Source organism: Phyllostomus hastatus, unplaced genomic scaffold (genome assembly GCF_019186645.2).
Source record: "Phyllostomus hastatus isolate PE091 unplaced genomic scaffold, TTU_PhHast_1.1 phas_scaffold_129, whole genome shotgun sequence".
NCBI lineage: Eukaryota > Metazoa > Chordata > Mammalia > Chiroptera > Phyllostomidae > Phyllostomus > Phyllostomus hastatus.
Window position 1 is genome coordinate 3,212,548 of NW_025334009.1, and position 23,342 is coordinate 3,235,889.

The 23,342-nt window shown below is 58.1% G+C and overlaps 3 protein-coding genes across 3 annotated transcripts; 2 read left to right on the forward strand and 1 right to left on the reverse strand.

The window, feature by feature from the left end:
- The first annotated feature begins 4,708 nt into the window (after positions 1 to 4,708).
- Positions 4,709 to 6,524, forward strand: LOC123830708 (IQ domain-containing protein F1-like). The gene is made up of 4 exons (XM_045857236.1): positions 4,709 to 4,768; positions 4,837 to 4,944; positions 5,084 to 5,146; positions 5,868 to 6,524. Exons 1-4 carry the CDS (start codon positions 4,709 to 4,711, stop codon positions 6,522 to 6,524), a joined length of 888 nt encoding a protein of 295 aa, XP_045713192.1.
- An 8,164-nt stretch (positions 6,525 to 14,688) lies between these two features.
- Positions 14,689 to 15,111, forward strand: IQCF5 (IQ motif containing F5). Its single transcript, XM_045857444.1, has one exon. The coding sequence runs from the start codon at positions 14,689 to 14,691 to the stop codon at positions 15,109 to 15,111; it is 423 nt and encodes a 140-aa protein (XP_045713400.1).
- A 3,747-nt stretch (positions 15,112 to 18,858) lies between these two features.
- LOC123830835 (IQ domain-containing protein F2-like) lies at positions 18,859 to 20,252 on the reverse strand. The gene is made up of 3 exons (XM_045857449.1): positions 20,235 to 20,252; positions 19,953 to 20,055; positions 18,859 to 19,223 (listed from the first exon to the last, which is right to left on the reverse strand). The coding sequence occupies exons 1-3, from the start codon at positions 20,250 to 20,252 to the stop codon at positions 18,859 to 18,861; spliced, it is 486 nt and encodes a 161-aa protein (XP_045713405.1).
- Between the last annotated feature and the right edge of the window lie 3,090 nt (positions 20,253 to 23,342).

A 23,342-nucleotide genomic window follows, 5' to 3' on the forward strand; every position in this document is an offset into this window, starting at 1 on the left:
AAGACAGCCAGGCCTCCAAATCAGGCTGGCCAGGCTGCGTGACCTGTCCCAGCAGTGACCCTGCCTGGTACACGTGTCAGGAACGTGGGGTCTCCTGATGTCAGCAGCTGGGTAGTTCGCTCCTGCCTGGGGCGGAGGGGATGGGGAGGCGGAGAGGCAGCTGGAGGTGCCTGTGGCACCTGTGTCTCCCCTGGGAATGACGTGTGTTAGGGACTCTGCCCTTACAGAACATCGCAAGCAGTGTTACAGAACAGAGGGGGGGCCTGGGATGATATACTATTATCGAAAGGAACCGCCCAGGTTCGTTATGTCCGCTGCCTTATAGGGAAGGCGTCTCTCAATGCCAGAGATTCATGAAAAGGAAAGGAAATGTTTATTTAATGCTGTACAAACTTAAAGTAGTGCCCTAATGTCTTCATCAAAATCCCAAAGTCCCACATCTACAAACATCCACAAACACACAGTCCTTCCCCCTATGCCCAGTCTGGGGTACTGTATCTCAGGGAAAGAAACAGAAGTCTGTGGCTCAGGCAGCCCCCAGTTCTTCCCAGTAATCCGTCTCAGCTGGTAGGCCTCCCTCAGTTCCCGGCACCATCAGCTGTGTCGCCGGGATCTCTACTAAAGCCGGGTGGTGGTTCCCCCTTCTAAAGCTGCGGGGGTCCCCACTCTGGCAAAGCCGAGTGGTGGTTCTATGCTAAAGCTGCAAGGTGATTCTCTCTCGCGGGGCTGTGGGAGTGCCCACTCTGCCAAAGCTGTGTGGTTCTCCTCAATGGCTGCCGAGTCTGGGTTTAAATCCCCGCGCCAATCTTCCTCTGCAGCCCCATTTCCGACTCCGCCCACAATTGGCTACACCTGCCAGCACTCTCATACCCTTCCAGCTTTACTGGGTTTCCATCGTGAGTCTGGGCAGGCGTGGCCCCATGTCATGGAGCCAGTCTTCTCCAAGCTCCCATGCAGGCGCTGCAACCTGCCCCCCAGTTATGTCTTGGTGGGGAAGTTACTTCCACCCCCCTGGCTCAGAGCATGGCCACAGCTATTTGAATATCTATGTCACCAGTTAAAGTTTATAGATACGTTAAATGACCACACCAGAGGGTAGCTGCAAGGCTGTTGCTATGCAAAACAGCTCTCAATGGCCCTGCTCCAAGTGTCCCTTCCCCAAACCCACACCTGTGGCGGGGTGGGGGGTGGGGGTTGAGGACATCCTAATATTTCCTGAACACCCTGAGTTCTGGGCCCCATTCCAAATCCCTATTTGGGGCCCCCCTCTCAGCTGCACCCTGTAGCAGCAGCACGGAAATGCCCCTAATAGGTGAGCCCATTTCCTACGGGCACGTCCCAGGGAGAAACTAAGGCTGGAGAAGGTGTGGCTTCAGCACTGAAAGGTTGCCCCTATGGGGCTTCAGTGCTCCACCGTGGCCAGCCGAGGCCGCCTTGCTGCAATGGGGCTCCTGTTCACTTATTCCAGCTGCCGCAAAAGACACAGAGTAGACCATTTAACCCTCTTGTTTAAGCGTACATTTCAGTGTGGTAAGTTTATTGACCTTGTGCCGTGGGCCTCGGGAACATTTTCATCTTGCTTCCTCTGCAACCCTAGCCAATGAGAATGTCCCCCACCTCTCCAGTGCCTGGTAACCAATCACCGCGCTCCTCTCTGTTTCAACGACTTTAACCGCTTCGGACGCCTTGTGTGAGTGGAATCATAGTGGTTGTCTTCGTGTGTCTGGCTGGTTTCACTTAGCGCAGCATCTTCAGGGTTCATCCTTAGAGAGGGGAAGGGAGGGAGAAAGAGAGGGAGAGAAACATCAATGTGTGGTTGCCTCTCACGTACCCCTTACTGGGGACCTGGCCCTCAACCCAGGCATGTGCCCTGACTGGGAATCGAACCGGTGACCTTTAGGTTCGCACTCAATCCACTGAGCTGCACCAGCCAGGGCTGTTGTCTTTTGATGAACAGTTTTAGTTGGAATGAAGTCCAGTCTATCAACATTTCACACTTAGTGCTTTCTCTATCCTAAGGAATCTTTGTCAACTCCAAGGTCACAAAGTAATTCTCATGGGTTTTCTTCTATAGGCTTTATAGTTTCAGCTTTAGTTTTTGTTTAGGCCTATGACAGATCTTGAGGGTTTGTTTTTTGTTTGTTTTTGTTTTTTTTGTCTATGATGTTAGGTAAGGGTTAAGATTTTCCTTTCCATTAAAAAATGCATTTCCTTTCTGAACTGAATTTTCTTGGTACGTCAAAAAATCAATAGACTTTGTAAATGCGAGTCTGCTTCTGGCTTCTCTGTTCTGTTTCATTGATCTGTCTCTTCTTACACGAGAGCTGCATTGCCTTGATTACTGTAACTCTATAATTTTTCAAGACAGTAAGCCATTGTCTTGAAGTCAGATGATGTAAATCCTTCAACTTTGTACTTCTAATCAAGAATTTCCCAACTGCTGCCCTGACTGGTGTGGCTCACTGGATTGAGCGCCCACCTGTGATCTGAAAGGTCACTGGTTCAATTCCCAGTCGGGGCGCGTGTCTAGATTGCAGGCCAGGTCCCTGGTTGGGGGGGTGTGAGAGGCAGCCACACACTGATGTTTCTCTCCCTCTCTTTCTCCCTCCCCTCCCCTCTTTCTGAAAAATAAATAAAATATTTAAAAGAGAAAGAAAAGAATCTCCCAAATATTTATGGATGTATGGTACCATTGTGTCTTTTAATTTTGGGGAGTGCTTTTTATTTTTAAACAGCTTTGTTGGGATATAATCCACATGCCATGTAGTTCACCCGTTTGAAGTGGACAGCTCAGCGGAGTTTCGTGTATTCACAGACAGGTGCACACAACACCGTGACGCAGCCACCGGCCGGCGGTGACCGCGAGCACTGCAGATGACTGAGGAAACGAAGGAAGTACACGCGGACTGCCGAGTTCCATGGAGGAAGTGGAACGGGACGGCCACTCTCTCAAGGGGGGAGGGCCCCAGCCGCTGCCTGAGTAGGCTTGTACTAGGTTCTCAGGGTAGGAGTACAGATACAGTGTGTTGATTACAGTCTGGCAGGGAAGATCAAACAAGTAGGTAACTTTCAAAGATCTAAAAGGCCTCATGCTGAGTTGGGGTCTTATCACCTAAAAAACTGCAGGACCTAAAGGGCTAGTTTCATTTCCTGCCCGTGCCTTCATCTTCTAATTAAGAGCACCCTCCAGCAAAGTAGGCTTCACAGGGTTTTGCATATTCCCTGCTTCAGGTCTAATTACCCCGGGAGGTCTCCTCTGCCTCCCGTCTGGGCTGCACCGCCCCTTGTCAATTGCCACAGGCCTGAGTCGCACAGAGGAGACAAAGGCAGCCAGGAGATTTGGATTTCTCACGGGCAGAACAAGGACTCAGGCTTGTCAAAGCCGAGGGGGCGAGGGTCGATCACTCCCTCTTTTCCACAGCCCCCTGAGTCTCTCCCTGAGGGCCTTCCCATGTGATCGTGCCTGTCTTAGATCCATCCTCCTCTGAGGAATGTTACCTGTCATTGGCTAACCGACCAAGCCATGCGGGTCAGACATGGAGCAGGCAGCGCTCACACTGGGGAGACAGACTCGTCTCCTTAGTGTCTCTCACTCAGCCTTAGCTATGGGGGGTTGCAGCTCCTGAAACCAGGTAGGGTGGACCCCAACACCACCACGGGTACCTTGCATGGCTTGTTAGATTCCCGTATTAGTATTTTGGATAGACATCTTTGGAAGCTTTTATGTGAATCACTTTCAAAAAAATTTAGACATTTTATTTCACTTTCTTGCCTTATTGCACTGGTTAGGACCTTCAGTACATTGTTAAACAGAAGTGGTAAGAGCCTTTCTGTTTTACGTCCATATCTTTTTAAAAAGATTTTATTTATTTATTTTTAGAGAGGGAAGGGAGGGAGAAAGAGAGGGAGAAAAACATCAATGTGCGGTTGCTGGGGGCCGTAGCCTGCAACCCAGGCATGTACCCTGACTGGGAATCGAACCTGCGATGCTTTGGTTTGCAGCCCACGCTCAATCCACTGAGCTACGCCAGCCAGGGCTATGTCTATATCTTTATTTTTTTAATATTATTATCTTTGTAGGATTCTAGCTTGGCTCCCCTCTCCACAAGCCCCCCCCCCGCCCCATGTTTTAGTACTTTACAGTGTTATGCCATTTTCTTTTTTCTCTTTTTTAAAGATTTTATTTATTTTTAGAGAGAGGGGAAGGGAGGGAAAAAGAGGAGAGAAACATCAGTGTGTGGCTGCCTCTCGAGTGCCCCCTGCTGGGGAAACTTGGCCCACAACCCAGGCATGTGCCCTGACTGGGAATTGAACCGGCAACCCTGTGGTTCACAGGCCAGCACTCAATCCGCTGAGCCACACCAGCCAGGGCTAACTAATCATCTTTATGCACCTTTACATCATTGGGCCGGGATTTCTGGTATCTCGCTTCTATAGTCAGGGCTTTCACCATTTCCAGCAGAAAACAGCGGACAGATTTTTGCATTTTCCTTGGAGAGGGCTCAAGTATTGGGAGCCACCCTGGTTCCTGAGTCATAGCCGCCCTTATGACATCATAGGTCTCCCCCCTTAACTCCTTCTGCCCAGGCCACGGCTAGAGTAACACAGACCTGAGGGGGTTTGAACCATCTACCTCCAATCCATGTGGGAGCAATGGTGAGAGACGGACGCCCAGGCTTTTCTGGGATGTCTCCGTAGACCCGTCAGGATGAGGGGACACCTGGCACCTGCATCCTCTGGGGAGCCCCGGAGGCGGGCCAAGGGTGGGGTACTGAACCGAGGGCGGGGGAGAGGAGCCTCACTCTTTCGTGCCTCTCCCCTGCCTGCCGACCGCAGGAGGTGGGCCAGCCTGAAGAAGTGGAACGCTCTGCAGCTGAGCCTCCGCAGGAGGAGGAGTCCCTCGGCTCATCCTCGTCATCTCTGACCTCGGAGGAGAAGGTGGAGGTAGGCAGGGGGAGCCCTGACCCGGGCACATCCGGCCCTCGTGTCCTGGTGCTTGTGGCCCGTGTCTTTGGTATGGTCCAGCGCCAGGAAGGGGAGTAGCCTCGTTCTCGTCTGCCCTCTTTCCCCACCTATTTTTCAGGCTGACCAGCCCAAGGAGGCCGAGGCGAAGGGCGTGGGTCACGCTGAAGAGAGCCCCAGAGAAGTATGACCCCACCCCGGACCCTCAGGGCTGGGGCCGGAACCCGGGGCGGGGGGAGGTTGTGTCTGGGAGATGGAACGGCCAGTGTAGGGGGTGCTGGGCGTCGTCAGTGGCGTGTGTGTGGGTGAGCTTGTGCCTGCATGTTGGCACACGCATCTGCTCGTTAGCAAAGGTTTCAAGTGTGCAAGTCAAGAGAAGGGAAGGCGTGGAAGAGACGGGAGAGAGGGAGCGCTCCGGGGTGAGGAAACCGTTAGTGCGACGGCGTGCAGAGCGAGAGAGCCCCTTGTGAGTGAGTGGGCATGGAGCCAGAGACCGGAAGGGCAGAGCTGGCCAAAGGGGCCGCTCCTCCAGCGGGTGGGGGGCGGGGTCTGAAAGCAAGGGTCACGGAGCCTGGTGAGGTGAGCACGGTGACCCTGCCCTGGGCTGCTCAACTGGATCCGCGCAACACCGGGCAGCCAGGGCAGATGGAATCCCATTGCACAGATGGGGACTCCGAGACCCAGAGGTCAGTGTGACCCTGGCCAGGGGCCAGGGAGGGGCAGAGACGGGACACCCGCTTGGGCTTCCGGGGGCAGGGGGTGCCCTGCCCAGGGCTCCTGAGGTTGGAAGAAGGGGTGAATGTTGACAGGTCCCTTCCCGCAAGCCCCGGGCCTGAAGCCTGAAGGGGCTCGGGGGTGGGGGTGGGGCGACCATGCTCTGAACATCTTCTCTTTTTTCTCACAAGATCCCGGGAAATAAGGAAGATCAGAAAAATAAGGAAGATCAGAAAAATAAGGAAGATCACAAAAATAGGGAAGATCACAAAAATAGGGAAGATCACAAAAATAAGGAAGATCTCAAAAGTAAGGAAGATCCCAGAAATAAGGAAGATCCCAAAAGTAAGGAAGATCACAAAAGTAAGGAAGATCCCAGAAATAAGGAAGCTCCCCAAAATAAGGAAGATCCCAAAAACAAGCCCCTCCCTGGTAATCCGGAAGTGGTCAAGATCCAGGCCTGGTGGCGGGGCACCCTGGTGCGCCGGACGCTGCTGCACGCGGCGGTCAGCGTGACGGTCATTCAGCGCTGGTGGAGGTGGCTGCAGGCCTCGCGGCTGGAGCGGCGGCGGCGGAAGGCGCTGGAGACCTTCGCCCAGAAGGAGTGGGCGGCGGTCAGGCTGCAGTCCTGGGTCCGCATGTGGCGCATCCGCCTGCGCTACTGCCGCCTGCTGCACGCCGCCCGCGTCATCCAGGGCTACTGGAGGTGCCACACCTGCACTTCCCGGGGCTTCGTTAACGGCCACTACAGGGTCATGGCCAACCAGCTGCATCTCGAGCTGGAGATCGTGCTGGGCTCAGAGCCTTGCTTTGTGACAGAGTGTATTCCCCTCCCAATAAAGCAGTGAAGCGGTCTTTCCCCAGCCTCGCTCTGCGGGATGAGCCCCGGGAGGTCAGGGCAGAGGCGGCAGACAGGGAGCGACTCACAGGCCAGCTCCAAGGAGTCGGCGAGGGTCATCTGAGCCCTCGAGTCCGAGGAGAGGGGCTCTGAGCCCTCGTCCAGACTGAGCAGAGGCTGGGATTGAAGGGCAACGCCCGAGCAGGTAGGAGAGTTGGGGGTGCAGGTCTGCCGAGCCGGCCACCTCAGGGAGCGGCGTTCTCGTCTGGTCCACCTGGCGCGTCTCGCCAAGGATCATGGCAGCCTCGAGGGTAGGTGGTTGGTAGTGGCCGTGGCAGCACGTTTGCCGGGAATTCACCCACCTGGGTCTGGCTGTTCGGGGCTTGTTCTCCCAGCCCGTGATGGACAGGAGGCCCCCCCCCCAGCTCCGGGATCCTGGCTCCCGTTGGCCCGCCCCCATAAACTCGGGGTAAGGAGAGGCCAGAGGGAGAGGCAGGCCGCCCCAGACTCGTGGCTGGCAGATTTGATCAGCAAGGGAAGTTACATATGGCGCTTGTTTGGGGCCACAGGACGAGTGGACCTCCACACCCGCCCACCAGGAAGAAGTTCATCGCAGAGAGGCCTTAACTGGGTCCAGTTCCCGAGCACCGTCCAGACGGCCTCAACGCCGCGTCAGTGCCTCCAGGCTGAGTCCTTGAAGATGACTCTCAGTGCGGGAATGGGGGCCGCGGGGGGCGGGTTGCGTTCTACAGACGGGAGGGGTAAGGACCCCAGCTCACAGGTCAAGCGGGGGTCCCATCCTCTCCATCCCCTCCTCCCGCAGCTCCCTGCCCCGCTGCGGGTGCTGTGGCCTCACCCTTGGCCTCCGAGTCAGAATCTGAGGCCCGAACTGGAGGCGATCAGAGCGCAGAGCCCTCATTCCCCTCCACACCTGTCCCTCCTGGCCCGGCAGCCCCGACCCGTGCACACCTGCACCGCTCGCTACCGCGCCGAGCACTGTAGGCCACTGTAGCACACCCGTCAGTACCTGTGCCTCTAGACGCAGAAAGTGTGCAACAGTCAAAATCCAGCGTAAAAGATAAAAGGGATACGCATTGTCAAGGGTGCGCACTAGGCACGCGGTCGGCGGGACCAGAGGCTGCCGTGGACGAGTCGGCGAGCGGGCCCGGAGGCCGTGCACCTCTGCAGACTGCTGGCGCTGTGCTCCCAGGCGGCGCTGCTCCCCAAGCAACGCGCGGTGACGTCAGACGCAAGAAAAAACGATGCCATCCACAGATGCGGTGAACCGGACACGCCGGAGGCTGCTGCCTGCTGACTGTTTGACGGCCGACATTTTTTATACGCAGGAAGAGTACACTCTACAATAACGATAAAAAGCACAGCATAGAAAACACATACACCAGTGACACAGTCATGTATTGTTAGAATCAAGTATGAGGCACTGTGCACAGTTGCCGGGGCTACACTTTCGCAGCCGGCAGCGCAGGGGGTTCGTCCGCACCGGCACCAGCACGAGCACGCACCCCGGGGGGTCACTGGGGATGGGAGGGGCTCAGCTCCGTTATAGTGTCGTGGGGCCCCCAGCGGGAATGCGGTCTGCCATCGACGGGCTCACAGCTGTGCAAGGACGTGAGCATTTGCGCCCGACGGGGGCGCTGCTGGGCCGTTTGCGCATCGGAACGCTCGCCGGGGCCTGCGGAGGCTGCAGTCGAGTTGCAGGGTCGTCTCCCCCTCCCCCCTCCCCCGCCTCCTCCCCTTCCCTCCCATCGGCGCCGATCCCAAGGACGTGCCCTAATAAACGTCCTGGACACCCAGCTCCGAGCCAGAGTCCCTTTCCCTGGAGACCCCAGGCCGAGACGACGGGGGCTGGAGGTTGTCTGGGGAGGCAGGCGATGCGATGGGGCTTCGAGGCAGGGTCGTTCCCTTCGTCAGTCACCATCCGCCTGCTGGGAGTTGGCGCACGGGGACGGACGGGACCGTTTGAGGCTCTTTCCCAGCTGTGGCCTGGGACGGCCTCCGGAGGGCAGGGACACACCCGCCGCCGTGCCTCGGGGGTGTTTAAAGGCGTGGGGGAACTGACCACAAAGGACGGGTTGGGTGTCTCTAGGCCCCATCGAAGCTCTAGGACAAGGTAACGAAAGGCTTGGCGATGTGATAGGCAAGTGATAGGCGATGAAGATCCCCGTGCGAACGCCAGGGGGCGTCCTCCTAGCCTGTGAAGGCGCTCTCATCCAGGCTGGAGGGGCGGGGCAAGTGGGGGGCAGGCCCAGGGCCTGCGTCGCTGAGGGGTCAGCCTCTTAAGAAGGGTAACTCTCCCTGGCTGGTGTGGCTCAGTGGATTGAGCACAGGCCTGCGAACAAAAGTATTGCAGTTCAATTCCCAGTCAGGGCACATGCCTGGGTTGCAGGCCAGGTTCCCAGTAGGGGTCGCTGGAGAAGCAACAACACATTGATGTTTCTCTCCCTCTCTCCTTCCCTACCCCTCTAAAATCTTAAAAAAAAAAAAAAAAAGGGTAACTCTCCACCAAGGTAGGGTGCTTTGCCCAGATAAAGGCTGGGGGGGTTGTTTGGGTAGGTGGCCCACCCCAAACTAGCGCCCCCAGGCCCCCCTGAACCCTTTGAGTCTGGGGCAGCACAACCACCTTCCCTGCGCGCACAGGTGGCAGTGGGAACGGACAAGGGGACTCTGAAGACACGGTGGCTTGCGAGCCACCAAGGCAGGGAACCTAGACTCTCAAGCAGCCCGCCACGGTCGTGGCCCCAGCCCCTCTCAGCTCACAACCGGGGGCTTCTGGGGACCCCTGGGGGCCGGCAGACGTAGAGGGAAACGTCCGAGTCTGCTTTATGGGTTCTTAGGCTGAGTGTGTGTGTGTGTGTGTGTGTGTGCGCGCCACCCTCCCAAACGGACGGCCACTGAACTGCAGCCTCCCCCAGGGTGGCCGTGCAGGGCAGCGCGAGGGGCAGGCCCTCCCCGGGCAGGGCTTCCCATGGGCCTGGGGTAGGGTGCACCCTGGCTTCTCCGCACTGGCGAAGGGCTCGCTGGCCCGCTTCCCAGACACACCGATGGCTGATACCGTGAGCACCCACCCACGCGCTTTCAGCACTTTCTGTTTCCATGGGCTTCGTAAACCTGTCCAACTAAGCCTTTTCTTTTTTTTAATTTTTAAAGAGAAACTTTTTAAAACTTTTCTTCTCTTTATTTTATGACTTTTAAAAAAGATCTTATTTATTTTTAGAGAGGGAAGGGAGGGAGATAGAGAGACAGAAACATCAATGTGTGGTTGCTGGGGGCCGTGGCCTGCAACCCAGGCATGTGCCCTGACTGGGAATTGAACCTGCGACGCTTTGGTTCACAGCCCGCGCTCAATCCACTGAGCTACACCAGCCAGGGTTTTTTTTTGTTTTTTTGTTTTTTGCTCCATACATATTTTCACCACCATCAGCTCTGTCGCAGCCTGGCTGACCCCACTTCGGGGTGCACCGAACGAGCGTGTTCCCAACTCCTCAAACGCTTGCCTCTGTTTCACACGCGCTGCCCACAGGGCCTGCGTGCTGCAGCCACGCCGGGCAGGGCGGCCGCCCCTCGGATGCGCGGCCGCTGGACTGGACCGGCGACCTCTGCCAGCTCCTTGAGCGCCAGGGAGAACCGCTCGGAATCGCTCGGCCTGGTGTTAACTGACTGCTGATCGTGTTCCCAGCGGCTCCAGCGCTTGGTGGGGTTCTTGTCCCGGAAAGGCTAATAGCGTTTGTTTCCTCCAGACACGTTTTTTCCCCCCCCAGCTGCTACAATGAAACACGCTTTAATTAGCTCACTGCTAGTAAACATCTTTTCTCGCTCAGCTGACAAAGGAGCAGTCCGGAATCAGCTGGCAAATCCCTTCTCTTTTTCTTTTAAGATTTTATTTATTTATATTTAGAGAGGGAAGGGAGGGAGAAAGAGAGAGAGAGAGAAACATCAATGTGTGGTTGCTGGGGGCCGTAGCCTGCAACCCAGGCATGTGCCCTGACTGGGAATCGAACCTGCGACACTTTGGTTCGCAGCCCGCGCTCAATCCACTGAGCCACGCCAGCCAGGGGGTCATTCTCGTCCTTTGATTTTCACGAAGACGCGCTGCGATGAGATTCAAAGCTCAAAAGTCCCACCGTTCACGTTCATTGCTCTCCTGTGGGCCAGGAACATTGCGGACCCCGTAGCCCCAGACGTGCACGTGCCACACTGCGCTCCCCTGAGCACAGCCGAAGTGTCACTGCGCCGTGAGCGCAGCGCTTCGCCGCTGTCCGAACAGCAAGGCATTTCGAGCCCACTGCCCCCTCTCGGCTGGGTTTGGCATGACCGGCAGGCACCGGCGCCCAGAAATAAGCTTCAGCGCAGCAGTGCGCGCGGCGCCCAGAGCACCGGCAGGTTGGGGTGCTCCGCTGCACGCCCCGCCCCCCCTCGCCCCGCCCGCTGCTGTCTGACGTCGTCTGGCGCTGGGCGCCCTGACAGACTCTGGGGCGGGCAGTCGCAGGTGTCTTGTGAGTCGGCGGCGAGGGGTACGGCATCGGGCAGGGAAGAAGCTGACCCGCCACAGACTGACCGCAGACCCCCGCCCCATCCTGCAGGAAGCTCGGCGGTGGGCCGGCTCTTCCAGAACCGCTCCGCATGCGCGCGAGGGGCCTGGGCTTTGTGCCGGACTGCACGGGTTTGCCAGGCCGCTGGGACAAGGCCCCGTGGATGCTGGGACCGTGGAGCGCAGCCGAGGGTCCGCTCACAGCCCCGCGGAGTGGGAGTCCCACGCCAGGCGCCGGCAGGGCCGTGTGCCCTGGGAAGCCTGACGGGAGGGTCTGTCCTCGCTTCTTTCCAGCTGCTGGGGCTTCGCCGTGGGGGGCCCCGGTCGATCGGACAGAGGCGTCATTCCAGCCCCCCCTTTCAGCGCACCTCTGTGCGGCGTCCAGCTGGTGGCCCCTGTTTTCACAGGGACACCCGGCAGACGGGACCAGGACCCACGCTCATCGCCTCGTCTTAGCCTGCCCGCGTCTGCAAACACTCCCTCTGCAAAGAAGGCCCCGATCTGAGCTTCTGGGGTTAGGACTCTAAGATATCTGTTTTGGGGGGTGGGAGGGCCCCTTTCAGCCCACTGCTCCCATCATAAGCCGGTCCCGGTCGCAGGCTTTATTTACCTCAGGAGCGCACATGAACTTGACCAGATCTCTTCCCCGTGGCCAGACGCAACCCCAGCGTGGGGCCCAGCGGCAGCCACGAGGACAGGCCCCCTGCATCCACATCCACACCCACACGGTCGCCACGCCCCCCCTTCTCCGCGCTCGGACCGACTTGCTCTTCGAGGTAAGTTCTCACCATCTAAGAACAGCGTCTTCAGGACTCGAGTGGGTCTGAGACAGTCCGGGTGGGACTGGGGTTCCCAGCAGCCCCTACCCGCATCCCCAGGGTCACCCACCTGGGACACCCCAGCCCCCGAGCCTCTTTCCTGTCCGAGACCCCCCCCCCCCGCCCCACCCCGCCTTCCTGAGCCACAGGGGCCTGCCTTCTTCCATGCAGCCAGCTTCTAGAGATTCGGGATGGAGGCGTCTTGGGTTTTTTTTCTAGAAACAGTGGGCATCAGGAGCATCCGGAAAGCGTGTGGATGGAGCTTCGGAGTGGGCAAGGCCGGGAGCACACGCCGGCCCCTGCCCCCTGGCCCCCGTGACTGAGGAGCCGTGAGACCAGGGTGAGCCCAGTGGGGTCCCGCACCGCCGACCCCTCCCCCGTGAGGGGGGTGGATGTTGTCGCTCTGTTGCCTGGGCCGTGGACGGCAAAGCGTGGCGACGGGGCTGGACCCTGGGGGACTGCTGGGGCTTATTGGGGGCCTGGCTTCCTGTGCCTCCCTGTCCATGCGTCGTACCCCATTATTTCTCCCATTCTCTGGTTTACTCCCGTCTGCCCCACCCCCTCACCCCGTTGACTTCACACTGACACCCCTGCAGCCTGAAAACCCCCTCGTTCACTCTACACCTTGCAAACATTGGCCCCTTGCAAAGGGGCCAGTGCCTTCCGCAGTGACCCCTGGGGCTTCAGAATGACCGGTGGCTCAGGGGCCCGGGGCAGGCAGAGGGGAGGCCCTGCTCACCTCCTGGCTGTGACCTTGCAGCCTTCAAGGGAAGAGGAGGGCAGGAACGGGCTTGAGACCCCCAGAGCCTGAGCTGGGGGTCCTGGCTGGTCCGGGGCGCTTCGCAGGCGATCTGGCCTGCGTGCGCCCTGCTCTGCCAGGGTGACGGGGTGCCCTGCAGAGAGGCAGACCCAGGAGGTTCGCCCGCAGCAGGGGCGTGTACTCCGTTCCTCCCGTTGTGCGAGTCTCCGCCGCTGCTCGCTGCTCATTTTTGTGCCTATTTTGTGCCTATTTCCCTAATTCCCGCCCCCTCTGAAAATGATGCCTTTACGCCGCGTGCATACATTGAAATCCATCGAATGGATAGCAGCCAGGCCCCGGCGAGCACCGTCACAGACCTCCGTGTCCATGGCCCGGGGCCTGGGGCGGCCTTTGGAGGCCGAGCGCTGGCCACTCTGGCAGGAAAGGCAGGACAGGGCTCCTGGGTTTTCCTGAGAAGGGCCTCTGCTGTTGGAACCGTCGTGGCGCCCGAGTCACAGGTGCCCTTATGACATCACGGCTCTCCCCCCCCCCCCCCGCCTCCTCTCTTGCCTCCAGAGCTGTGGCTGGAGGAGGACAGACCTGAGGGTGATGGGACACCTCGCCCTTAACCATGGGTAACTTGGCACAGACCTGAGGGTTTGAGCACCAGCCCGAGTCCTGGGCGTTTCCCGGGCCATAGGAGACCGCCAGACGCCCCGAGCTCCCTGGGAGGGCAGTGCCCATCTCACAGCCACCTCCGGGGTGAGCCTCCCTCTGTGTCCGAGGCCCTCGGACAGGCCAGGTGCTGGGTGAGGGCTTGACGTGGCACCTAGGACGGGGGCAGGTGTACTTCCTCTGCTGTTTTTCTCTCTGGACTCTGATTACGAAAGGGTGGATAATCCATCCCTCCAAGTTGTACTCAAAGGCAGTGATGAAATCCCACTGACAGAGCAGAGCTGGAAGGAGCCAGAGCCAGCAGCAGGGACTCCAGGCACACCCTCCCCGCCCTCCGTGGGCAGATGGGTCCAGGCTCTGCCGTGTTGGGGGGAGCCCTGACTTGGGACGTCTCTGACCCTTGTGGTCCAGGGGAGCGACCCAAAGGTCTGGGACGGTGGGACTTACTGTCTGGAGGTGCTCCAGTGAGGGGAGGGGGCACCTACTCCACTCCACCAGGACAGGAGGCGTGAGCCCAGGGCGAGCCAGGCCAGCCAGGACGGACAGCCACCGAGCACGGGGCTGGAGGAAATAGGGACCGAGTCCTCTCTGGCTGCCCTTTGCCCCGAGTTTCCTTCTCAGGCTCGGAGGTGTGTGTGTGGCCGAGGCGTGTGGTGGTGCCAAGGAGGGGCCAGACCCCGCAGGGCTGGGAGCTATGAGTGGGGGCTGCGTTTGGGAGTGCCACGGCCAACGTGCAGCAACGTTGGGTCTACAAGCATGCATCTGTGTGCTCCCACGTGTACCTGTGTGTGCATGCCAGTGCACGTGGAACTCTGTGCTGATACGTTAACTGGTGGTTACGCGCTTCCTCGGGTGTGTGAGGTGGAGGAGTCGTTGGATACTGCAGTGGGGCCGTGGGGGGACCGCAGGCCGTGGGGCTGACCTGACGTCGGAGGTGAGAGGGCAGGGGCAGCCGAGGGCGACACTTCCCGGCGGACGGGGGGAGGGGACTGCAGGGAGGAGACACGGGCCTCAGGTCGGAGGTCAGGCCCGGGCGGAACGTGTGTCTGCTTCCCCTCTCCCTGGTGGTGCGTCTTGTGTGGACTGGCCCACCGCACGCACGTGACAGTGGGTGGCTTTGCACACACAGGTGCGGCTCCATTTCACAAACGGAGACCCCGAGACTCAGGGGAAAGGTGGTGGGTCCATGTCCATTGCTCACAGAGGGGCAGAGCAGGGCGCTTCCTCCGTTTCCTGGGCCCAGCTGTTGCCAACGGCTCTCCTGAAGAGTCGGAGGGAGGGGTGGCTGTGGCTACGGGGTCAGGGCCCCTTCCCGGCACACTCCAGGGCAGAAACGTGTGTTTCCCAAGTGCCCCATTTTCTCTTTCAAGGCTCCAAAAGCATTAAGATCCTGATGTCGCCACCAGAAGCGGCCAAGTTCATCCAGGCCTGGTGGCGGGGCACCCTGGTGCGCCGGACGCTGCTGCACGCGGCGCTCAGAGCGGCCATCATTCAGCGCTGGTGGAGGCGGGTGCGGGCCACGCTGCTGGAGCAGCGGCGGCGGGCGGCCCTGGACTCCTGGGTGCGGGAAGCGTGGGCGGCGGTCAGGCTGCAGTCCTGGGTCCGCATGTGGCGCGTCCGCCAGCGTTACAGCCGCCTGCTGCACGCCGTGCGCATCATCCAGGGCTACTGGCGCTGGCACAACTGCCAAACCCGCGGCTTCGTTCAGGGTCTTTACGACATCAAGGAAAACCATCTGAATCTTCAAGTAGAAATCTCGTTGGGCCCAGACATCTGCAGAATGCAGCAGTGCACAGCCCTTCCAATAAAAGAATGATCAGGTCTGCGAACCCGCGGCCTCAGCTCTGTGAGATGCACGTCGCAGAGGCCCCTGAGCTAATGAGGGCAGATCCCCGTGTCCCAGGCCTCGGCTCCGAGGGGGCGGCAGGGGTTGCGCGGAGGGCTGAGATCGGTGCCGATGGACCAACAGTCCGGAGATTGATTAGCAATGTCTGCCGTGGGTAGGATCGTTGGGGACCCCAAGTCAGCCCACCAGACAGTCCTCCTAGGGGCACTCTGACTCAGCAGTTTTGTGACATCTTCTGCTCCCCTCCCCACACTCTTTAAAATGTACTGTTTTAAAGTTGGGATACAATATACATAGCTTAACATTTGCCCTTCAACCATTTTAAGTCAACAGCTTAGTGACGTGGATAGATGTATTTGTTGTGAAAATGTCACCACCACCCAGTTCCAGAACTTCATTCATCTTGCAAAACTGAAACTCTATCCGGGAAACTCTGGTAACCCCCCCCGCCCCCGCCCCGCAGCTCCAGGAGTCTGGCTGCGCCCGCCCACCAGCAACACCACACCAGTCCTCACTGACCCGTCTCACCGAGCACTGCTCGTGCCAGAATCAGAGGCGCCCACTCCTAGTTTTTTAACCAGAGAAACTGCAAAACTTAAGTTCTCTCTCTCTCTCTCTCTCTCTCTCTCACACACACACACACACACACACACACACACACACACACCACTTACACAGATTATACAACTGCACGGCAGGTTCACGGGGAAATCACCCAAAACTGGAGAGAACTCCGAAATCCTTCCACTGGTAAAAAAAAAAACCTCCTGTGACATCCGGAGAGCGGAAGGCCGCTCAGCAAGGAAGACACCACCGCGGAGAAGCCTCAGGCTCACCATTCCGAGCGAAAGAAGCCGGATGCAAAGGTGACAGGCTGCTGACTGTCACCACCTCTGTAGGGTGGGGTAGGGCCAGACGCAGACCAGAGGTCGCCAGAGTCCGGGGGTGGCGGCGTCGACCGCAGAGGGTCACAGGGGCACTGTGCTTCCTGTGGTTCGAATCTCAGTTATTGGGTGACTAGACATATTCTCCGGTGCTGAAGAAGTGTGGTTTGTATTGAAAGATAATATCGAGGTTATAATTTGTGAAGTTCTCATCTATTGAAGATACATGCTAAAGTGCTTATGGGTTAAATAATACACTTTTTGTGGTTTTCCTTTTTTAAAGATGACATATTGTTGAGCAATTATCTTTTAAATGTATTTCACTGAACTTATCGGGGTTCGTGAAATAGGGTGCGAGTGTGCGATGCCATAATATGTCACCCCCATATTGTGCTTCACACTCACCGCCCGTCGTCCGGTCTCCCCAAAATTGGGCAGGCCGGCGAGGAGGGGCAGTGCCCTCTGGAGCCCGATGGGGAGAGGAGGCCTGAGGGAGAGCGGACAGGTTCCCGTGGGGCTTGGCCGTTTGGGGTGCGGGGGATGTCGGTCAGCCGGTGGCGGTGGAGGGAGAGGGTCCCGGCCGGAGCGGGGGGAAGAGAAAATGGCAGGAACAGAGGCGGGAACAGTGACAGCATCGTTGCTGGGAGGAGCAGCAAAGAGCTGGGGCAGAAATGGGTCAAGCCATATTTTCTTTTCTTTTTTTTCAAATTAATTTATTTCTTTTTAGAGAGAGGGGAAGGGAGGGAGGAAGAGAGGGAGAGAAACATCAGTGTGTGGTTGCCTCTCACGCGCCCCCTACTGGGGGCCTGCTACCCAGGCATGTGCCCTGACTGGGAATTGAACTGGCAACCCTTTGGTTCGCAGGCTGGCGCTCAACTCACTGAGCCACACCAGCTGGGGTTCAAGGCCATCTTTTCCAAAGATGGCAGAGGCAGGCACCAGCGATGTGGAGGTCAGGGCTGTGCGTACAGGGCCAAGCACCTGGAGATGGCAGCAAGGTCACGGAGGGGGTGGCCCTGGATGGGACCACGGGGTTCCCTGCTCCTGGAGTGCAGGCCTCGAGTGTGGGCGAGGCGGAGCTGGGGTGCAGAGGGAGGCGGCGGGAGGGCGGAGGGCCAGTCCGCTCCCAGGTCTTCTGTCAAGTGTGCGGTGACAGACACCGTCGCTAAGTTCACGGGGAAGGAGGGGAAGGGGACCCTGGCAGGGCAGGTGGCGTGATCTCGGTTTGGCAGACTCAGGGCCCGGCGCAAGTAACGCCCCCCCCCCCTTTTATTACAAAATCCTAAGCGTGTCATTCTGTAACATCACAACATCACACTCAAACGCACCCTGTGACACTTTGGGCGAGACGTGCAAATTAAAACCACACATTACTACACCCATTTTATCACCCTGCCAGCTAACACTCAGGCAAGCATGCCTCCTGCCAGGCCCTGTCGAAGGCGAACTTAGCAGAGGAGTGCGCTGGCGCTGGGTCCGCCCGTGGGAGATCGGCAGCCAGGAGTGGAACCGAGATGCACCCTGGGCGGGGGGTGGGGTGGGGTGGGGTGTTCGCTCTAGCCACGCCCCCTCCTGCAGGCGCAGAGCGGGTGATTGGCCGAGTTCATCCCACACCTTTGCGGGGGCGGGGCGGGGGGGGTCAGGCTGTGCAGGGCGGAGAGGACCGTCATTAACCCCAGTATCCGAGCTGGGCCAGAAAGGTGCCAGCGTAGGTCAGGAGGGGTGGCGGCAAGAAAAAAACGGGCAGGGTCCGCGGTGCGGAGGACATAATCCCATCGAGAGAGACGTCCCGCCGGGGGTGCGTGAAAGGGACACAGGAAGGAGCGAGTAAAGCACTCGGGGAGCGGAGGGAACTCCAGGAAAAGTGACTTGGGTGGTAGCGTGGTGACGGGTGACGGCACGGTCTAGAGCCACACCGTCCAATGGAATAGCTCGAAGCCGCCGATGGCTGTTGCACTTGAACTAATGTAAATGAAATTGAACATTCCATGCTTTAGTTGTGCTGGGCGTAGTTCCAGTGCCCCACCGCTCTGTGGGAGCAGTCGCTGCCATAGTAGCACAGCTACGGAACATCGCAGAAAGTTCTGTCGCACGGCGCTGCTATATCCTGTAACCACGGGGGTGCGTGGCTCGCGGGGGGAGCCGAAGAGGTTTGCTAGAGGTAAAAACGAAGGAGATCGGAGGCTCATCTCAGCCCACGGCGACACCCCCAGCGACGGAGACAGGAGTAAGGGTTTGGGGGCGTCAGAGGGAGCCTTTCCGTGCACAGCCCTCGGGGAGAGGAAGTGCCGTGGACCCCTGTTTTCTGCTTGTTCCCACGGTAACCAGCACACCAGGTGTCCGTGACCGAGGCCGGCCTCCTGCCCTCCACCCAAGGCGGTGTCGCACTGCTCCCGGAAGTCAGCCCAGTGCTTGCCAGAGACACCTTGCCACCAGCATGCAGGACCCCAGGCTAACAGGGGAGAGGCCTGCAGTCCATTGCCCTGCGCGGAGGACCCCGCGCAGCCTTCAGGAGGACTCTGTTTCCGGGTCCCGGCGGGGGAGTGGGCGGGGCAGGGGGAAAGGGGTGGGGCTTCAGCTCTGGCCTGTACCGGTGCAGACCGGGACCTCAGCTTCTGTTCTGACAACGGAGTCAGAGCATGTGGGGGCTGTCGGTTCAGGACAGGGTCCTGAACAGGCGCAGGGGGCGCCTTCCCTGTTTTGTTTTGTTTTTTTTCCCCAGGAAGAAGAAAGAGGGGGCGGCCCGGCCCACTCTCCTGAAACGTCCCTTCGCCGGAGGAGACCACGGAACACACCAGGTCAGGTCAGACCTTTTTACTGGGGACACGAGCCCTCAGGGGTTGGTGATCTCGATGTGGAACTGCAGGTGGGTGGCCGTGACGACGCAGTGGCCCCGGAGGAGCGCGCAGGTCTGGCAGTCGTGGCGGTGCCAGTGGCACTGGATGACGTAGATGGCGCTCAGCACCTGGCAGTACCGCCAGTGGACGCGCCACATGCGGACCAGAGACTGGAGCTTGACCACCGCCCGCTCTCGGACGACGTAGCTCATCAGGGCCAGCCTCCGCTTCTGGCGCATCTTCCTGGCCAGCATCAGCCGCCACCAGCACTGGATGGCCCAGGCCCGGAGCGCCGCGTGCAGCAGCGTCCGGCGCACCAGGGTGCCGCGCCACCAGGCCTGGATCTGTATGGCTGCTCTTACTTCTCTTTTCGAAACTTTCTAGGCAGAGAGAAAAGAGACCTGTCAGGACACGTCCTGCCCACCCACTTCCAGGATTTCCTGGAAGGGGTCCTGGGTGCTCTTCCTCCTCAGCCCTACTTTGGAGAGCTCAGAGGCGTGAGCTAGATGGGACTGACAGCCCAGGCCCTGGTGGGGCGCCCTCCTCTGCAAGCTGCGGGCACAGGGCCTCGCTCTCTGGGTCCCAGACCCCTCCACCTAATGCATCACAGGCGCAGGGGGCAAAGGAGAGACCATGAGCACCAAGGAGGGTGCCTCTGGCAGGTGCAGGCCTTTGGTGGGCACACTCCATCTCAGAGGTGCTCAGGGGCTTTGCAAAGCTTGGCCTCCTGATGCCTTCGCCTGCGATTCTCTGCTGACTTGAGCCCCGCGGTGGGCGGGGGTGGGGCCCGGTCCCCGCTGCCACCACAACAGGTTTAGCTTCCCTGCTGGGAGCAGGAGCGGAGGGCCCTCCCACACCTTGAACATTCTAATTCCGAGGCCTCCCTGGTCGCCCCCAGCCCCACGCGTTTGTTCTCTCGGCTCTCTCTTCACCACCACGGTCGGACCCAGGCCCCCGGGAGGCCCTGCCGAGAAGGAACTGGAGGGAAAACGAGCCAAGGCGGACTCGACCCCTGGGGATGTCAGGCCCTGGGGACCCCGAAGGGGCACAAGTCCGTCCGCCTCAGGACACGGGTGTGAGTGGCGTGCACCTCTCTCAACTACACGGGGACTCACCTTTCGTTTCCTTTTCATCTTCACCACTTCAATTATTTCCTCTTCCTTGACTACAACTAAAATAAGATTGCCTTTTGTCTGTCACCATAACAAAACAAGAAACGGATGGATGAGTTAGGACGCAGTGTCTCTCGAGGGCTCTGACAAAGACACCCACGGCCTCCGCATCCCGGCTTTTCCAGAGACCCCCCGAGTCTGAGGGCCGGGGGATCCTACCCACCCCTGGCTGGCCTAGGAGGTCTGGCTGTGTCTCTTACGCAAAATCGAATCCCCATGCTCGTCTTTAGATGTTTTATTACCCTTGATTTCTCTGCTTCCCAAGGTCTGGCATGAGTAATAGTAGGGAGAGAGCTGTGAGTTCACAATGGCATTGTGACTCAAGGGTTGAGCCTTCCTCACCGGCCAGCCCTGCCTACTTTCCCTCCTGGCAGAGGGGTAGCAGGGCTGGGTACGCAGATTGGGCACGTGAATGCCCTCCCACACCGGGGCTCTCCTCCAATCAGGCCCGTCCCCGTCCCTCTCCTCACCAACCACGGGGGAGAGTGGCTGGGATCCTAGCCGTGTCTTCTCCGACTTGGCACCTCCTGTCTGCCCTGGAGTCAGTTTCCGGCGCCCCAGCACGCTGCAGGAGACAGAGAGGCCAGACGGGTCGAGAGAGCCGTAGCATGAAGAAGGCTATATTACAGGCCTACTGTAAATAACCAGGTAGATTCATATCCGAATCTTTAAACACTTACCATTTTAGAAATTTCAAATGTGACAAGTTACTCAGCGCTATGCTTGAAGGTAGAAATGGCCGTCAAGCCTTTCGGGGTGTTCTGCGGTGGGGTTCGGACCGGGTGCACGGATCTTGTGGGGAAAGGCGATCATCAGCATTTGGAGTCCCTCCTAACAGCGTGGACTGTCCCTCTGTTCGCTTAGGAATTCTTTTATAGCTTTCTTAAAAGTCTTTCAAATTTTGTGTATAAAGAGCTTTGTTCTTTTTTTTTTAGATTTTTATTTATTGATTTATTTTTAGAGAGGGAAGGGAGGGAGAAAGAGAGAGAGAGAGAAACATCAATGTGCAGTTGCTGGGGGCTGTGGCCTGCAACCCAGGCACGTGCCCTGACTGGGAATTGAACCTGCGATGCTTTGGTTCGCAGCCCGCGCTCAATCTATTGAGCTACACCAGCCAGGGCAAGAGCTCTGTTCTTGAGATACAATTCTTGCCTTAAAACTTACCATTTAACATTGTGCAATTCAGTCATTTTTAGTATATTCACAAAGTTAGGCAACGGTCACTGTAACGGGGTGTATCCAGGACAGCCCCCCCCCCCCGCCCAAAAGAAGGATTTGAAACGAGGTCCAGAACTCGGGATGTCCAGGAATGATAAAACACAGGATGTCCTCACCCCCACAAGTCTGGACGGGGGATGGGACACATGGAGCGGGACCACTGAAAGTTATTTTGTGTGTCAACAGTTGGCCAGCTTGATACCTGATATGCCAAAATGGTTATTTTGCATGTCTATAACCGCTGACTAGCTTCACAGGTGTTAAGTGGCTGTGACTGGGCTCTGAGCCAGGGAGAGGGGAGTGGCTTGGACCCACGATGAACTGGGAGGCAGCTCCCCCTGGGTCCAGTCCGGCGGGAGAGCTTGGAGATGGTTCACTCCACACCTCGGGGCCACACCTGCCTGGCGAACTGTGGCAACCCAGAGAGGCTGGAAAGATCCGGGAATGCTGGCAGGTGTAACTGACTGTGGGAGGAGTTGGAAATGGGGTTGCAGAGGAAGGTTTCCGCTGAGATTTAAAACCCACGCACGGCAGCCATGCGGGGCTACCATATGGTTTTGGGGCTCCCTTTACCATGAGGCTTAGGAAGCAAGAGAGATGACGCAGGACTAGGAATGGGGACCCCTTGCAGGGGAGGAAAGGGGTGAAAGGACTCCTGCTGGTGGGCCAGGAGAAGGTGCCACACGGGTTTGGGCTAAGAACTGGAGACCCCGGCCACACAGCTGATGGGGCTGGGAACCGCAGGAGACCTGCCGGCTGAGCTCAAATGACCGACAGGAACCGGAAGGAGTGAGCTGCGGACTTCTCTTTGTTTTTCCTGAGATATGGTACCCAAGACTGGCCTTGCAGGGCAACGAGGGAAGGAAGAACTGTGTTTGTGGGTGTTTTAAGGGACTTTGAGTATTTAATGGCGACATGAAGTCATTACTCTAAACCTGTATAACATTTTTTTAGATTTTATTTGTTATTTTTAGAGAGGGGAAGGGAAGGAGAAAAGAGGGAGAGAAACACCAATGTGTGGGTGCCTCCCTCGCACCCCTTACTCAGGACCTGACCGAAACTCGGGCATGTGCCCTGACTGGAAATTGAACCCGTGACCCTTTGGTTCACAGGCTGGCGCTCAATCCACTGAGCTACACTGGCCAGGGCTAAACCTGTATAACTTTTGAATAAATTGTTTCTTTCCTTGTCACCAAACTCTGGCATTGAGAGCCACGATTTTAATTCCTAAGGGCAACGGGCAAGGTGAACCTGGTACAGAGGGACCCCGGGAGGGGGGGTCCATTTGGTTACAGTGTCTTGCCTCCCCCCCCCCACGGGTCTTCCTGGACTTCCTGGAAGTCTGTTTCCTTCACCAGATTGGGAACATTCTCTTTCATTATTTCTTCAAGTAAGTTTTCAATTTCTTGCTGCCGTTCTCCTTCTGGTACCCCTATGGTTTGGATGTGGGGACGTATCAGGTTGTCTCAGAAGTTTGTAGGTCTCTCTCCACTTTTTTGGATTCTTGTTTCTTCATTCTGTTCTGGCTGGATGTTTATTTTCCCCTTTTGTTCCAGATCATTGCTTTGAGCCCTGGGTTCCTTCCTGTCGCTGTTGGTTCCCTGACTATTTTGCCTGATTTCATTTTGGGTGTCTTGCACCTGTTTTCTTTTTTCAACTTTTCGACCAAGCTCAATCAGTTCTGGGAGCACTTTGATTACCAGGGTTTTAAATTCTCCATCGGAGAGGTTGGCTATCTCCTCATCGCTTAGTTCCCTTTCTGGGGTTTTGCTCTGTTCTTTCATTCCGGCCGTATTTCTTTTTCTTGGTGCACCTGTTAGGTTGTGAGGGGGCGGGGCCTTAGGCACTCACTCGGGCAGGGCAAGTGGGGGAGGGGCCAGGAAGGGAAGGACACAGCTGCCCTGCTTGGCTGGAGCCCACTTCTCAGAAAACTCTCGTGCGAGACTGGAAGTGTCTCCCACCCAGGCGACCCACGTGGTGGTCCGCAGTCAGCTCTGCGTCTGTGTCACCCGCGGCCAGCTCCGCCCGCACCGTCCGCCGCCTCGCTGCGGTTTTTCTGAGCAGGCCCCGCCCCCACGGCCTCACTGCGG